At 41.1% G+C, this 17,914-nt stretch overlaps 1 protein-coding gene across 2 annotated transcripts in view; it reads left to right on the forward strand.

Moving 5' to 3' along the window:
- CPT2 (carnitine palmitoyltransferase 2) overlaps nucleotides 1-15,181 on the forward strand; it is a 28,561-nt gene extending 13,380 nt beyond the window's left edge. Inside the window, exons 1-4 of one of the 2 annotated variants that reach the window (XM_059922823.1) lie at nucleotides 1,755-1,840; nucleotides 1,928-1,979; nucleotides 12,208-13,512; nucleotides 14,537-15,181. In XM_059922823.1, coding sequence (XP_059778806.1) covers nucleotides 12,222-13,512; nucleotides 14,537-14,868 — 1,623 coding nt within the window. In that variant the 5' untranslated portion in view covers nucleotides 1,755-1,840; nucleotides 1,928-1,979; nucleotides 12,208-12,221 and the 3' untranslated portion in view covers nucleotides 14,869-15,181. Of the gene's footprint in view, nucleotides 1-1,733; nucleotides 1,841-1,927; nucleotides 1,980-12,207; nucleotides 13,513-14,536 lie in introns of those variants that run through there. The other variant, XM_059922816.1, reaches the window with a different exon arrangement.
- Nucleotides 15,182-17,914: the final 2,733 nt, after the last annotated feature.

A 17,914-nucleotide genomic window follows, 5' to 3' on the forward strand; every position in this document is an offset into this window, starting at 1 on the left:
TGGCTCAGGGGAGGCTGGCAAGTGCTGGTGAACCAAGTTTCAGGGAGTGTCTGTGATTTGATTGGGTCACCAGACACCTAGGACCTAGTCTTTACATTTGCAAGTTCAGGAAATAGATTTTCACTCATGAAGGGCTGACTAAGCCCTGAGGTGAGAGTCTCTTTAACTAGACTCAACAGGCAATGGTTTATAAGCCAGAATGCCAAATTTGTGCTGTCTTGGTGGGTGTTACCTGGTAGGCTAGCTGGTACCAGTCATTTACAGAGGGCATGTGCTCTTGGTAGGGAGGTTCATTAAGGAGAGCATGTGGCAGACCAGAAGTTTGCTTGGTGAGCATATGTACTGGGTTGGATAGTGTGCCCTCCAAATTCATTCCCTTTTGAGAACCTCATTATGTGACCTTATTTGGAAATAAGGTAGTTGCAGATGTAATTAATTAAGATGAGGTCATACTGGAGACAGCTGAGTCCTTAATCCAATATGATTGGTATACTTGTAAGAAGAGGAGAGACACAGAGACAGCCATGTGAGGACAGAGGCAGATTAGAGTGGATTAACAAGCCAAGGAATGCCAAGGATACCTGGTAACACCAGAAGCTAAGAGAAAGTCCTGGAACAGATTCTCCACTGGAGTCTTCAGAGAGAATATGGTCTTGTCAGCACCTTGATTCTGTACTTCTAGCATCCAGAACTGTGAGAGAATAAGTTTCTATTGTCTTAAGCCATCCAGTCTGTGGTACTTTGCTATGGCAGTCCTAGGAAACTAATTCAGTATGGAATTGGAAAACAATATTGGATATTGTCAAAAAGCGGATTCCATCAAGCTCTTGTATCCTGGTATAGTACTCTTTTTCCACAATGGGAATTTGTTGTGCAGATAACTGGCCTTCTCATTAGAATCACGGAGTCCTTCAATGGACAGTGATGGAAAAAAAAGTTGAACCATTCATAATGTAGTCCTCTGCTTTTAAATATTCCACATTAGTCACTTGAATCTTCTCTTGACATGGTAATGATGTAATAGCTACCTGTTATTAAGTATTATGTTTCAAACTATCCTAAATCCTTAGCTCTATAAATATTTTAAAAACCATGTAAGGTGGTGTATTATCTCTATTTTACATGTAGAGAAACTGAGACTGAGAGAGATCAAGTAACTTGTCCAAGGTTACACAGTTTGAAAGTAACAGAGCTAGAATTCAAACTTAGCTCTTCTTGGCTCCAAAGCTTATATCATTTTCTCCATGCCAAGCTGCCTCCCAGATTACACATTGTTTTATGAGATGTGGATTCATCTTCCTGATCAATCATTTTAAGATATCCTAGATTTATCTGTTTAGATTGATTCCTGTTCTTCTGACCAGAGATACTTTCTGATCTCAGTCCCTGGTTCTAGGGATATGCTTTGGGGACCCAAAGTTCTGTGATGAGTTCTTGGCCATGAATCTAAAAATCATCTATTCTCCAGCCACATAGTACAGGGAGATCAGCTCAGTGCTCTGTGACCACCTAGAGGGGTGGGATAGGGAGGGTGGGAGGGAGATGCAAGAGGGAGGAGATATGGGGATATATGTATATGTATAGCTGATTCACTTTGTTATAAAAGCAGAAACTAACGCACCATTGTAAAGTAATTATACTCCAATAAAGATGTTAAAAATAATAATAATAAATAAATAAAAATCATCTATTCCCTGCCATGGTTTGATTCTATCTTTTCTTGAACATTTCAGGAAAACGGAACAGTTGTGTAAGAGTTTTGAAAATGGGATTGGAAAAGAACTGCACAAGCAGCTGGTCGCTCAGGACAAGCAGAATAAACATACGAGCTACATTTCAGGTGGGTAGGCAGGGCTGTGGGCTTGATATTTCCAGAGCCCTCCGTAATGGAAAGCAAATCATCTTCTCTCCTGTTTTAATCTCACAGATATTTTTGGTGAGACCAGCACTGAAGTGTTATCTCATCCTCTCTCCCTGAGGTAAACATTAAGGTTGAGTGAGTTCATCCTCCACTGAGGTGCTGCCTGGAGTCCATGCTCAAGAGCAGTAGCTTGCCTGCTCTGTAGGCGGGATCAAGACAGAACCTAATCATTGGTTCTGTCTGTAAAGGATGCAGGATTTAGTCCTATGTCCTGTGTGTATCATTCTAGGTCCTTCACGGTCTGGCCCAACTGCCCGCTCCAGCCTCATCTCTTACCATCCTCCCTGACACACTCATGCTTCAGCAAAACTGAACAACTCCTTCCCTCAACCCGTTAGTCTTTCATTCTTCTGTGCCTTTATCCATGTTGTTCGCACCACCATTTTTTACCTGGCAAATTCTTCCTTTAAGAGCCAGTTAGGGTGGTTATCAGAGGTTCGGGACAGGGGCTAGGCAAAATGGGAGATGGGGATCAAAAGGTACAAACTTCCAGTTATAAAATAAGTAAGTCCTGGGGATGTAATGTATAACCTGGTGACTATAGTTAATAATACTGTATTGTATATTTGAAAGTTGCTGTGAGTATAGATTTTAAAGCTTCTCATAGGAAAAAAATTTTGTAAGTATGTATGGTGATGGATGTTAGCTAGACTTATTGTGCTGAGCATTTTGCAGTATATACAAATATCAAATTATGTTGTACACTTGAAACTAATATAATGTTGTATGTCAATTACATCTCAATTAAGAAAAAAAAAAAAGATCAGGTAGGATGATTTTTCTATGAAACCTTTCAGCCCTTCTTCCCATTCAGAGTTGGTTGCTTCCACCTCTGTTCCCACAGCACTTCTTTTAACTCAGTTTATATTTTTAATAAGGTTATACATGCATATAGTTTAAAGAAGCAAATAGTTTTCTCAGGCTTGTTAGGAGAAACGGAAATTTCCTGACCTTGCCCTAATTTCTCACTTCTCATTTTCCCCCATTCTCTAAATTACTTACTCATATTAATGCATCTTTTGTAGTTTTAGGCATTATCTATTGATGTCTCACTGTAAAAGATTAGGATTTAGCAGTCTTTTATATCCTCACCACATTTCCATCCCCTCATTGTCACAGTATAGTTATTTGTAATTTTCATTTGCTCAATACCTAGTGTTTACACTATTATAATCATGTAAACAGTATTGTCAGCTGAATTGTGTAGCACATTGGAATTGTTTTTCCTTTCCCATATGAACTTTGTTTTCTCTGAAGTTAATAATTATACTTTCTTTTGTTTTGCTTTCTATGTGCTTAATAATTTACCTGGGATTTTTTTTTTTTTTTAATTCTCATCTTCCTTCATAGTCTGTCTCGAATTTGCTTTTTGCTGGTTTGTTTTACCCTCTTTTCTTTCTTCAGATGTTTCATAATCCTTCTCTGTTGTCTTAGATCTGAATGAGATATTTAAAAGTTGTGGGAAGCTCTGTAGATGAGGTTGTGCTTGTCAGTCACAGCTTCACTGTAATGTGATCAGCTAAACCATTTCCTCGGGGTACCCCTGATGTTGGCGTCTTTGGGTTAGACTCCCAGGGAAGGCTTTTCCAGTAAACTGCCAAAAGGTATTTTCCTGTTTGCTGCTGTTGTAGGAGTGGGATAAGGGAAGAAGGCTTGAGCTCTCATATGTGACTTATGTCCCCCAGTTTTACTTTCTCCAGTGAATAAAACTTAAGTCTCCTATTGGAGTGGGGAGGGAATCTGGGGGGTGAGGTGGGGGTCTAATTAAACAGCCCTCCAACGAGATATATCTAGGCTGCTACTTCCTGAGCCCTCTGGGGGTTCTGCTGTGTAAATCATACTGTTTCTTGGCTTTCTCTGCTGCCAGGTTAGGGTTGGCTTCCTTGAATTGGCTAGAGAGCTTTCCAATTTCTAATATTTGCTCTTTTCTCCTCTCTCATTCTCTTTGCCTTATTGGTTTCTGTCTCTTTAAAATTCTTTTACTGAAGGGATCAGAGACATAAATTCGTGTCTTCTTTTGTCAAATATGTCTTGCCCCCATTTTAGTGCATTGCATTATGTTTTAATTCTGTTTGTCTCCTTTATCAGAGTTCTTCTGAATTAAAGTCCACGCCCTATTCCTCTCTATATCCCCTGGGCCAGGGCCTGGCACAGCACTGATTCTCAAGGAATGAAATGGAATGAATGAACCAACAAATGAATAATAGATAAATTCATGTCCATTAATCCTTTCCCAATACTTTATATGTAAAAACTATTTCCTTGAATCAAAGATAGACTATATTTGATTAGGAAGTTCCTAATCCCACCAAGAACTTCCCTTGAAAACACATTTTCTGATAAGATACTGCATCTGGAATTTTTACAAGCAAAACATCCACAGGAATACAGAGGGCTAGTTGGATTGGTTCACTCGCACTGATAGTTATTTCTAATTGCTTTTCAAGCATTTCCTAAAAGAGGGAGTGCAGTAATGTACATAGTACACAGAATGATGGTGAAGACTTTTTGCCATACTAGGGAGACAGTCAGGTGTGAATGTTGTCCCTGAAAGGAGATGAAGCACGAGAAACCTAAGCTGATGGGGTAGGAATTAACAACTATTCTATTTCAGCATGAATGCCAGTGAGGTATTATTGTTTTTTATTTCTGTAAGTGTCAAAAAAGGAAACGGAATGAGGAGGAAAAAGCAATTAATAAACATTAGGGAAATGTAAGTCAAAACCACAATGATGGTTACCCACCAGAATGGCTCCAATCAAATAAGACTTACAGTAACAATAACAAATGCTGCTGAGGATGTGGAGAAATTGGAACCCTTGTATACTGCTGGTGGTAATGGTTCAGCCACTTTGTTATTTTTTTAATTTATTTATTTTATTTATTTATTTTTGGCTGCGTTGGGTCTTTGTTGCTGTGCGCGGGCTTTCTCTAGTTGCGGCGAGCGGGGGCTACTCTTCGTTGCGGTGCGCACACTTTTCATTGCGGTGGCTTCTCTTGTTGCGGAGCATGGGATCTAGGCACGTGAGCTTCAGTAGTTGTGGCTTGCGGGCTCTAGAGCGCGGGCTCAGTACTTGTGGCGCACAGGCTTAGTTGCTCCACGGCATGTGGGATCTTCCCGGCCCAGGGCTCGAACCTGTGTCCCCTGCATTGGCAGGCGGATTCTTAACTACTGCACCACCAGGGAAGCCCTGGTTCAGCCACTTTGGAAGACACCCTGGCAATTCCTCAAAAGGCTAAACATAGAGTTCAGTCCAAGATGGCAGAGTAGAAGGACGTGGAGCTCACCTCCTCCCATAAATACATCAGAAACACATCTACACGTGGAACAGTTCTCACAGAACATCTACTGAAAGCTTGCAGAAGATCTCATACAACCAAAGCTGCAAGAAAGATCCCCATGTAACTGGGTAGGACGAAGGGAAAAGGGAGAAGAGGACGTGGGACAGGACCTGCGCTCCTGGGAGGGAGCGGTGAAAGAGGACAGCTTTCCTCACGCTGAGAACCTCCTTCACTGGCTGGGAGGTCCACCAGGACAGATAGGGAGCTTCAGAGGCTGGAGAGGAGAGTGTGGGAGCTGGCTTGCCGCCCTGCAGGGTAGAGATACACCAACACAGATGGTCCTGGCCATGTTGCCGCATTTCTGAGCCCAAGACGCGTGCCTGCTGGTGTGTTCAGTGACTGGGTGCTGAAACTCAGGTTTCAGAGGACACACCCAGGGAGAGGACACGGTTTGGCTGTGGGGAGACATCCCAAAGGGCCTGGAGTGTGACCCAGGCTGCGACTGGGAGTGTACACAGGATGGAGCATGGGTCTGCCATAGGAGCCCCATTGTCAACACACGAAGGGAGGGCTGTGGGTCTGCCATAGGAGCCCCATTGTCAACACACGAAGGGAGGGCTGTGGACCTGCTATAGCAGCCTCACTGTCAGCATGCTCACAGCAGGGTGTGGCTCCAGTCACCACAGATGCTGTGAACTTTGTGGGCGGCACACATGAAGGCGGGCCTGAAATCTGAGCTTATCTCTGGCGATCCCACTGCAGGTGCTGGGTTGCAGCTTTGGCAGGTTGCCTCTCTGGCAGATTTTGGGTTCAGGACCGCACGTGCCTGCCTGGGGGCTGTCTGAGCTGATTATCAGCAGTCCCACTGTGGGCGCAGGGAGGTGGCCCCAGTGAGTTCTCACTCTGGTGGATTTGGGACCAGAACCATGCGTGCCTGAAGGCCATCTGGGTTGATTGTAGGCGGGCTCAGGGAACACGGCTCCAGTGGGTTTATGGAGCAACCACTTTGTGAGTGCGCCTGCACTCCTAAGGGACCTCAGGTTACCAGAGCCCCCAAGCAAAGGTGTCCCCCAAGGGCAGTGCCAGGCAATAGTGGTCTTTGTGGGCGCTCACACCAGGTGGCAGGCAGCATCACAGAATCACACGTCCTGCGTCACAGTTCCTGGGGAGAAACATGCAGTGGCTCCTTTCCCAGAGGGAGTGCTCCAATCCCACCTGCTTCACACCACAGCTTAGAACCAGATCTGGGGACTTCTACTACAACAACTGGGGAGCAGACCCTTCCCCCCTGCAGGGCTGTGACATCCACAAAGCAAAGAGGAGGCCCCACCCGACATCCAGTGCAGGCTCTGGTCACCACAGCACCAAACACACCCCCTATCAAGGGGACAAGGGCCACCCTGAGGAAAGAGATGGCAAGCATCCATACTAAAAACAGCCCTCACACGAGAAATTTTGGATTCAAGCAGGCTACACAGGGACACTTCCACATAAAAACAGCCCTTCAAGACCACAGTAGATAACTCTTTCTCCTAAATTCATAGAGTCAGAGAAATATAAGAAAAATCAAAAAGCAGAGGAATTACTCCCAATTAAAAGAACAAGAGAAATCCCCTGAAAGAACAATGAAACAGATGACCTCTCCAGTCTACCAGACCACAAGTTCAAAAAAGAAGTAATAAAAATGCTGAAGGAATTAAGAAAAGCTATTGTTAGAAATTCAGATCATTGTAACAAGGAACTAGAAACTACAAAGAGGAGCCAATCAAAATTACACCACTCAATTGCCAAGATGAAAACCAAGCTAAAGGCAATAAATAGCAAACTAAATAATGCAGAAGAATGAATAAGTGATCTGGAAGATAGAATAATGGAAATCACCCAATCAGAACAGCAGACAAAGACAAATGAAAAAAAGTGAAAGCAACATACGAGATCTATGGGATAACGTAAAGCATGCCAATCTACACATAATAGGAATCCTAGAAGCAGAAGAAAGAGAAAAGGGGATTGAAAATGTACTTGAAAAAATTATGGCTGAAAACTTCCCAGACCTAAAGAAGGAAACAGATTTCTAGGCACGGGAAGCACAGAGGGTCCCAAACAAGATGAACCCAAACAGACCTACTCTAAGACATATCATAATTAAAATGCCAAAAGTTAAAGATAAAGAGAGAATTCTAAAAGTAGCAAGAGAAAAACAAATAAGCAGTTACAAGGGAACCCCCACAAGGCTATCAGCTGATTTCTCTACAGAAATTTTGCAGGCCAGAAGGGAGTGGCAAGATATATTCAAAGTCCTGAAAGGGAAAAACCTGCAACCTAGGATACTCTACTCAGCAAATTATCATTTAGAATAGAAGGAGAGATAAAGAATTTCTCAGACAAGCAAAAACTAAAGGAATACAGGAATACTAAACCTATCTTAAAATAAATATTGAAAGGTCTTGTCTAAATAGAAAAGAAGCAAGAATCTATAGGAAAGAGAAAACAACAGTAGAAGAGGTAAATATATAAAAGGATTAAAGCTCACTTAAATAAGTCAGTACATAGGTTTAAAAAAGTTTTTTTAATTCTATGAAAGTGATCATAACTACAGTGTACAGCAGAAGAGTAAACATGAAGATATAAAAATGGGACATCAAATCACAAAATATGGGGGAGGGGAGTAAGAAAATGTAGATCTTTTAGAATGTGTTTGAGCTTATATGACTACCAGTCTAAAGCAAGTAGATTTAGTGATGGGTTAACATACTTGAAAATCAGAGTAACCACAAATCAAAAGCATATAAAAGATTCACAAAAAAACCAAAAGGAAACAGGTACTCAAGCATAATACAAAAGAAAACCATCAAACCACAAAAGGAAAAACAAAAAGAAGAAACAAAGAAGATATACAAAATCAACTGAAAAACAAGGTTTAAAATGACAATAAATACATACTTATCAATAATTACTTTAAATGTCAATGGACTAAAGGCTCCGATCAAAAGACGTAGAGTGGCAGACTGGATAATAAGACAAGAACCTACAATATGCTGCCTACAGTAGACCCACTTTAGGGCAAAGAACACATACGGATTGAAAGTGAGGGGATGGAAAAAAATGTTTCATGCAAATGGAAATGACAAGAAAGCAGGGATAGCAATACTTAAATCAGACAAAATAGACTTTAAAACAAAGGTCATAAAGAAAGATAAAGAAGGACACTGTATAATGATAAAAGGATCAATACAAGAAGAGGAATATTACACTCATTATCCTGCATGCTCTCAATATAGGAGCACCTAAATACATAAAACAAATACTAACAGACATAAAGGGAGAATTGATGGGAATACAATAATAGTAGGAGACTTTAACACCCCACTGACGTCAATGGACAGATCTTCCAGACAGAAGATCAGTAGTAAAACAGAGACTGTAAATGACACAATAGAACAGTTAGATTTAATTGATATCTTCAGGACATTACATCCAAAAAAACCAGAATACATTCTTTTCAAGTGCACATGGAATGTTGAAGAGGAGGGAACCCTACCAAAGTCATCCTATGAAGCCACCATCATCCTGTTACTAAAACCAGACAAAGACATTATCAAAAAAGAAAATTACAGGCCAATATCTTTGATGAATATGGATATAAAAATCCTCAACAAAGTATTAGCAAACGAAAGCCAACAACGCATAAAAAGGATCATACACCATGATCAAGTTGGATGCATCCCAGGGTCACAAGGGTGGTTCAGATATGCAAGTCAATCATATGATACACCACATCAACAAAAGAAAAGACAAAGACCATATGATCATCTCAGTAGATGCAGAAAAAAACATTTGATAAAATTCAAAATTCAAAATTCATTCATGATAAAAACTCTTACCAAAGTGGGTATAGAGGGAACATATCGCAATATAATAAAAGCTATTTATGGCAAACCCACAGCCAATATAATACTCAACAGTGAAACGCTAAAAGCCTTCCCACTAAATTCTGGAACAAGACAAGGATGCCCACTCTCACCACTTCTATTCAACATAGTATTGGAAGTCCTAGCCACAGCAATCAGACAAGAAAAAGAAATAAAAGGTATCTAAATTGGAAGGGAAGAGGTAAAATTGTCATTATATGTAGATGACATGATACTCTATATAGAAAACCCTAAAGACTCCCAAACATAGAAACTATTAGAACTGATAAACGAATTCAGTAAGGTAGAAGGATACGAGATTAACATAGAGAAATCAGTTGCATTTCTTTACACTAACAATGAAATATGAGGAAGACAAAGTAAAAAAATCCCTTTTAAAATTGTGTCCAAAAAAAGTGAAATACCTAGGAATAAACCTGACCGAAGAGATGAAAGACTTATATGCTGAGAACTATAAAAATATTGATAAAGTAAATTGAAGGTGATTCAAAGAAATGAAAAGAAATACCATGCTCTTGGATTAGAAGAATTAATATAGTTAAAATGGCCATACTACCCAAAGCAATCTACAGATTTAACATGATCTGTATGAGATTACCCATGACATTTTTCACAGAACTAGAACAAGTAATCCTAAAATTTACATGGAACCACAAAAGACCCAGAATTGCCAAAGTAATCCTGAGGAAAAAGAACACAGCTAGAGGCATAACCTTCCCAGACTTCAGGCAATACTACAAAGCTACAGTAATCTAAACAATATGGTATTGGCACAAAAACAGACATATGGATCAGTGGAACAGAATAGAGAGCCCAGAAATAAATCCACACACCTACGGTCAATTAATCTACAACAAAGTAGGCAAGAATATACAATGGAGAAAAGGCAGTCTCTTTAATAAGTGGTGCTGGGAAAACTGGACAGCTACATGTAAAAGAATGAAATTAGAACATTCTAACACCATATACAAAAATAAACTCAAAATGGATTAAAGACCTAAATGTAAGACCAGATACTATAAAATTCCTAGAGGAAAACATAGGAAGAACATTCTTTGACATAAACCACAGCAATATTTTTTTAGATCTGTCTCCTAGAGTAATGGAAATAAAAGCAAAAATAAATGATTGGGACCTAATTAAACTTAAAAGCTTTTGCACAGCAAAGGAAACCATAAACAAAATGAAAAGTTAACCTGCGGAATGGGAGAAAATTTTTGCAAATGATGTGACCAACAAGGGATTAGTCTCCAAAATTTACAAACAGCTCACACAGTTCAATATCAAAAAACAAACAACCCAATCAAAAAATGGGCAGAATGGGACTTCCCTGGTGGTGCAGTGGTTAAGAATCTTCCTGCCAATGCAGGGGACACGGGTTCGATCCCTGGTCTGGGAAGATCCTACATGCCACGGAGCAGCTGGGCCCGTGTGCCACAACTACTGAAGCCCACGTGCCTAGAGCCCGTGCTCTGCAACAAGAGAAGCCACCGCAATGAGAAGCCCACGCACCGCAACGAAGAGTAGCCCCACTCGACGCAACTAGAGAAAGCCCACGCACAGCAGCAAATATCCAATGCAGCCAAAAGTAAATTTAAAAATAAATAAATAAATAAATTGTATATCTTAAAAAAAAAAAAATGGGCAGAAGACCTAAATAGACATTTCTCCAAAGAAGATATACAGATGGCCAACAGGCACATGAAAGGATGCTCAACATTGCTAATTAGAAAAATACAAATCAAAACTACAATGAGATATTACCTCACACCAGTCAAAATGGTCATCATCAAAAATTCTACAAATAATAAATGCTGGAGATAGTGTGGAGAAAAGGGACTGCTGGTGGGAATGTAAATTGGTGCAGTATGGAGAACAGTATGGAGGTTCCTTAAAAAACTAAAAATAGAGTTACCATATGATCCAGCAATCCCACTCCTGGGCATATATCTGGAGAAAACGCTAATTCGAAAAGATACATGCACCCCAATGTTCATAGCTTCACTATTTACAGTAGCCAAGACATGGAAGCAACCTAAATGTCCATAGACAGATGAATGGATAAAGAAGATGTGGTATATATATACAATGGAATATTACTCAGCCATTAAAAAATGAAATAATGCCATTTGCGGCAACATGCGTGAACCTAGAGATTATCATATAAACTGAAGTAAGTGAGACAGAGAAAGACAACCATCATATATCACTTATGTGTGGAATCTAAAATATGATACAGATGAACTTATTTCCAAAACATGTTTGAAACAGACGCACAGACATAGAAAACAAACGTATGGTTGCCAAAGGGGGAAAGGTTGGTGCTGGGGAGGGATAAATTAGGAGTTTGGAATTAACAGAGACACACTAATATATCTAAAATAGATAAACAACAAGGACCTACTGTATAGCACAGGGAACTATATTCAGTATCTTGTAATAATCTATAATAGAAAAGAATCTGAAAAAGACTAGGTATACGTATATGTATAACTGAATCACTTTGCTGTACACCTGAAACTAACACAACATTGTAAATCAACTGTACTTCAATAAAAAAAGAAAAAATTCATAAAAAATCAAACAATTTCAGTCAAAAAAAAAGGGGGTTAAACATAGACTTACCATATGACCTAGCAATTCCACTCCTAGCTATATCCCCCAAAAGAACTGAGAACATATGTCCACAGGAAAATTTGTATGTACCAGCATTATTCAAAATAACCAATAAGTGGAAACAACCCAAATGTCCATGTACAAATGAATGGATAAACAAAATGTGGTACATTATTGGAACATTATTTAACAATAAAAAGAAATGAAGACTGATAAATGCTATAGCATGGATGCACCTCCAAAACATTATCGTAAGTGATAGAAATCAGATGCACCACATATGATCCCATTTACCATTTACGAATTATTGCAGAGCAAAAAAATAATCAGAAAATCCCATCCTCTGGAGGTTAATGTCACTTCTGAATATGCTTGATGTTTTTTTTTCTTTCTCAAATTTTATCTTTAGGAACTGCATTAACTCTTTATTGTTCTTTTTAAATTTTTATTTTTTAGGTCCCTGGTTTGATATGTACTTAACTGCCCGAGACCCCATTGTCCTGAACTTTAATCCATTTATGTCATTCAACCCTGACCCAAAGTCTGAGTACAACGACCAGCTCACCCGGGCAACCAACATGACTGTCTCTGCCGTCCGGTTTCTGAAGACACTTCGGGCTGACCTTTTGGAACCAGAAGTGTTCCACTTGAACCCTGCCAAAAGTGACACTGATACCTTCAAGAGACTCATACGCTTTGTGCCTTCCTCTCTGTCCTGGTATGGCGCCTACTTGGTCAATGCATATCCCCTGGATATGTCCCAGTATTTTCGGCTTTTCAATTCCACTCGTTTACCCAAACCCAGTCGAGATGAACTCTTCACTGATGACAAGGCCAGACACCTCCTGGTCCTAAGAAAAGGACATTTCTATGTCTTTGATGTCCTGGATCAAGATGGGAACATTGTGAGCGCCTCAGAAATCCAGGCTCATCTGAAGTACATTCTCTCAGACAATAGCCTGGCCCCCGAGTTTCCACTGTCATATCTGACCAGTGAGAACCGGGACATCTGGGCAGAGCTCAGACAGAAGCTGGTGAGTGGTGGCAATGAGGAGGCCCTGAGGAAAGTGGACTCTGCTGTATTCTGTCTCTGCCTAGATGACTTCCCCATTAAGGACCTTGTCCACTTGTCCCACAACATGCTGCACGGTGACGGCACAAACCGCTGGTTTGATAAATCCTTTAACCTCATTATAGCCAAGGATGGCACTGCTGCTGTCCACTTTGAGCATGCTTGGGGCGATGGTGTTGCAGTGCTCAGGTTTTTTAATGAAGTGTTTAAAGACAGCACTCAGGCCCCTGCTGTCACTCCACGGAGCCAGCCAGCTAACACTGACTCTTCTGTCGCCGTACAGAAACTCAACTTCAAGCTGAATGATGCTTTAAAGACTGGCATTAGCGCTGCTAAGGAAAAATTTGATGCCACCATGAAAACCCTCACCATTGACTACATCCAGTTTCAGAGAGGAGGCAAAGATTTCCTGAAGAAGCAGAAGCTGAGCCCTGACTCGGTGGCTCAGCTGGGCTTCCAGATGGCCTTCCTGCAGCAGTACGGGCAGACAGTGGCCACCTATGAGTCCTGTAGCACTGCAGCATTCAAGCACGGCCGCACTGAGACCATCCGCCCGGCCTCCGTCTTCACAAAGAGATGCTCTGAGGCCTTTGTCAGGGAGCCCTCCAAGCACAGCGCTGGAGAGCTTCAGCAGATGATGGCCAAGTGCTCCACGTACCACAACCAGCTGACCAAAGAAGCAGCGATGGGTGAGACAGGGTTTGGGGAGCATGCCCTTAGGCCTTGTTGCCCTCAGCACTGGGGTAAGCCTCAGCACTATTCTACCCCACATCTGATTTCCACCTCTTCACTAGGTTTAATCCACCTGCCAACTGATGATTATTTTTTTCTACCTTAGCAGTCCAAACAGCCAGACTAGACATTAGGGTTCAGAATATTCTCTCCTCCTAAGCAAGGATGGGGAAATGCATCTAACTTCGTCCTCATTTAAGGTCACTTTCATCCGTGTTACATACTGTCTTCCTATTATTTATTAGTCATCAGACTCACTTTTGACAACGTAGGATTTCTAAGCCCACGGCCCCTCTTACTTCACTTCGGTTGAAGTGCATTGGCTGCCTGTAAATAGGCCATCTCAGAAGCTCTTCCCAACCTAAGTGTCATCCTTCTTTGCCTCTTCATAGTAAAATTCAAGACCTAGAAAGGACCTGGAGGATCACACAGTCCAGTCCTTTCATGTAGCCAAAGTCCTGGAACTGAAAGGGACCTCCAAGACATTCTAGTCTCATCCTTCTCTATTTTATAAGTATGAAACTGAGACCACTGGCTCAGGGTCACACGGCAAATTAGCAGGAAAGCGGAGATTAGAACCCTGGTCAAATACCCCTTCCATTTTGTTCCACTGACTCAATCTTGTCTTTTACACTTGATTTGGACTTTGGCTTTTACCTTAGTTTTTGAGTCCATAGTGTGCTCTCCACATACTTTTCTTGACTGTTTGACTAAACTGATTCAATTTCAAAATTTTAAAAATCATGTTCATTTTAGGCTGATTTTTAGCTCAGCTGTTCACAGCTTTTTTAAAAGGAATATTCTAGAATAAACTCCAAAGGTTAGCAAGCTGGAGGTGTGCATGCAGAGATAAACAAACCCTTCTTCCACTCTCAAGGATGCTGTGAAGGTATTCCTACCATGGGTGGGAGGTTTTACCAAGTGGGGTCCCTTTCAGTTCTGAGATTCTGAGACTCTGGTTTTCCATTTTGTCTCTGACAGGCCAGGGCTTTGATCGACACTTGTTTGCTCTGCGGTACCTGGGAGCAGCTAAAGGGATTGACCTGCCTGAGCTATACCTGGACCCTGCATATAGGCAGATAAACCACAACATCCTGTCCACGAGCACGTTGAGCAGCCCAGCAGTGAACATCGGCGGCTTTGCCCCGGTGGTCCCTGATGGTTTTGGCATTGCGTATGCTGTTCATGACAACTGGATAGGCTGCAACGTCTCTGCCTACCAAGGCCGCAATGCCCATGAGTTTCTCCAGTGTGTGGAGAAGGCCTTAGAAAGCATGTTTGATGCCTTAGAAGGCAAAGCCATCAAATCTTAACTTCTGGGTGGATGAAAAGCCTCTACTGCTTCATCAACATGAAAATTGGGGCCTCTGTAGCCAGTATGCACTGTTCTGTGACTAACGAAACTAATTGTGAGGTGCCTGAGCACCAGTGCTATAAGGTTTGAGCTTTAAAACCATGGTTTTAAAGCTAAACATGTAATTTCCAAGTGGGACTAGGTCACAACTAAAGATAATGTGAGATTTCAATTTTAAGGACATTTGATCAGGAGGTAAGACTTAGAAAATAACTCAGGTGTATTTATTGTTGAAGCAGAAATAAAATGCAATTCATGCTTAGAGGTGGTTCCTCTTAGGTTTTGGGTTTTTTTGTTTTGTTTTTTGTTTTTGTTTTTAATTGTTTAACCTCGTTGCCTAATCTCCACAAAGAACTTTCCAGTAGTAAGTTCAGGTGATAGTAAGTTCATATTGGCTCCTGGCTCTTTGGGTGATGGTAGGAAATGCTCTTTTATCTTTCCTGTAAACTTGCTTCTCTCTCCTGGGATATCCTTTGTTTAAAAACCCTCTTCATTTTTCTAAGGAGTAAACCACTACTGCTCAATTCTGATAGTCCTGCTGCAACAAAGGGTTACACCCATGGATTTAGGGAGTTCTATATCACTGTTCTTCCAGCCAAATGAAGATTAATAACTGGTGTGTATTTATTTTTACCAGTTGAATCTTGTGTGCTAATTGTGGAATAAGGTAGAATTATTGCTCTGTACATTTTGCCCTTGAAACCTTCCATTGAGTGAGCACAGAATTTATTGTTAGAACATTACTGCTCTAACAATTTATTGTTAGAATACTGCTGTAACGTGAAAAGGAAGCATATTCTGTTTTGTTTTTGAAAAAGAAGGGTTTTTGTTTGTGTTTAATTTTACCTGCGTTTCCAGTGGCTTGCCCAGCAAGTTACTAGACAGCTGGGTTGAATTCTGGTATGAGCCAGTCACAAAGCTCTTCCAATGCATTATCTCATTTAATCCTCCTTACAGTTCATGTAAACACTCCTGCATGTCTTCTTAGCCAACCCTGTCCATCCTTTGCTCATTAACCATTTAGTGAATACCCAACAGGTCCCAGGTCCTCCACATTCCATGGTTTGATCAGAGAGAGGCATCTGTGGCTGCCAATGCACATCAGCATATGCTGCTCTCGTTCAGGAACCATGATCAGGAACACCTGAACTCTGGTATCTTGGTTCCACCATGTCCTCACTTTATGACTAGAGGCAAGTTCTTTTGCCTTTCTGGTCTGTGAGTTCCTTTGTAAAATGGGGATAATTCCTATAGCATGTCATGAGAATTAGCTGTAACGATATAGGTAAAGCACCTGGCATACAGCTGAAGCTGAGCCTGTGCTCTCTTGTTCTGTGATGTCTTGCTGCCGCTGTTCCATTCCTTATTGAAGTGCTGACCCCTCTTGGATAGCAAGTTCCCCATAGCAGGAGCTCTTAAGACCGAAGCCTCAACTGAAGCTTGGTGGAAAAGTATATTTCATGCTTATGTTCAGGTGGATGTACCCTTGGGCGGTACCTCTTGGGTGCGAGCAGTCCCTTAAGGGGAACTGCCGGCCTGTCCCAGTGTTCGGCATTCCTATTTACAACTTCCTCCACCCCTCCTTCTGATCTTGGATTCATGCTATGAAGGGTTCTACGAGGTAGCTAGGATGGCAAAAACAGTTAAGTCTCAATCCAGTTGGAGCTCACACACAGGTCTTGCACATTTGTACAGAACTCAACTATTTGTAAAGCATCAGCCGATTTGATCCCCTGAGCTCTGAAACAGAAGTTATCCCCATTTTCCATACAAAAGATGGACAGGTTGGGGGAGCTTGGTAACATGTAGGATTAGGACCAACTCTCTTGATTCCTTGTCCAGTGCTTTTTTTCCTGTATTTGTTTGTCTAGGCTTCCGGTAATTAGATCTTAAATTAGCTGGCCTCCTAACTCAGGAGGATGAGTTTTGTTAAATTAATACCTGTTGCTCCTGACCCTAAAGCAGCTCCCATGTGGAGTTTCCCACGGTGCTTTGGGAAGCCAGCAAGCTCTGTCCAGGTGGCTCTTTTCCAGGACTCCTGAACAAGTATGGCACATCTCCAGATCCACAGTCACACCAGCCTCTCTGGAAGTTATCTGCTACTCTTTGAGGTGCCTCCAGGATCCCCAGAGTGAGTTTTGTGGATACTATGTAGGTTACATTTTTTAAAAGACAGCTTTATTGAGCTATACTTTCCATACCATACTTATTTAAAGTATATCATTCTGTCATTTTAGCATATTCACAGAGTTGTGCAACCATCACCACAATCAATTTTAGAACATTTTCATCTCCAGTAGAAAGGCTGTACCAATTAGCGGTCACTCTCCTTTTCCCTCAACCCCCTAACTTTCCCCAAATACTAGACAAAACCATAATCTACTTTCTGTCTCTATAGGTTTTTCTATTCTGGACATTTCATATAAATGGAATCATACAATATGTGGCCTTTTGCTTAGCATAATGTTTTCAAGATTTATCCATGTTCCAGAACATGTCAGTACTTATCTTCTTTTTATTGCTGAATGCTATTCCAGTATATAGATGGATCACATTTTATTTATTCATTGATCAGTTGATAGTCATCTGGGTTTTTTCCACTTTTTAGCTATTATGAATAATGCTGCTATGAACATTTGTGTATAAGTCTTTGTGTTGACATATGTTTTCATTTCTCTGGGGTATTTACGTAGGAGTGGAATTGCTGGGTCATGTAGTAACTCTATGTTTAATCATTTAAGAAACAGCCAGGATATTCTCCAAAGCGGTTGCACCATTTTACATTCCCACCAGCAGAGTGTGAATGTTCCAGCTTCTCCACATCCTCACCAACACTTGTTTTCATCTATTTGGATTATAGCCATTCTGGTGAGTGTGAAGTGGTATCTCATTGTGGGTTTTATTAGCTTATGTTTTAAATTAGACCACCTCAAACATATTTTCCAAATCTAGTGACACCTATCCAATTATCTTCATGTGACAGAATAACTGACAAAAAAGGAATG

This window comes from Balaenoptera ricei, chromosome 1, assembly GCF_028023285.1.
Source record: "Balaenoptera ricei isolate mBalRic1 chromosome 1, mBalRic1.hap2, whole genome shotgun sequence".
NCBI classification, from domain to species: Eukaryota; Metazoa; Chordata; class Mammalia; order Artiodactyla; family Balaenopteridae; genus Balaenoptera; species Balaenoptera ricei.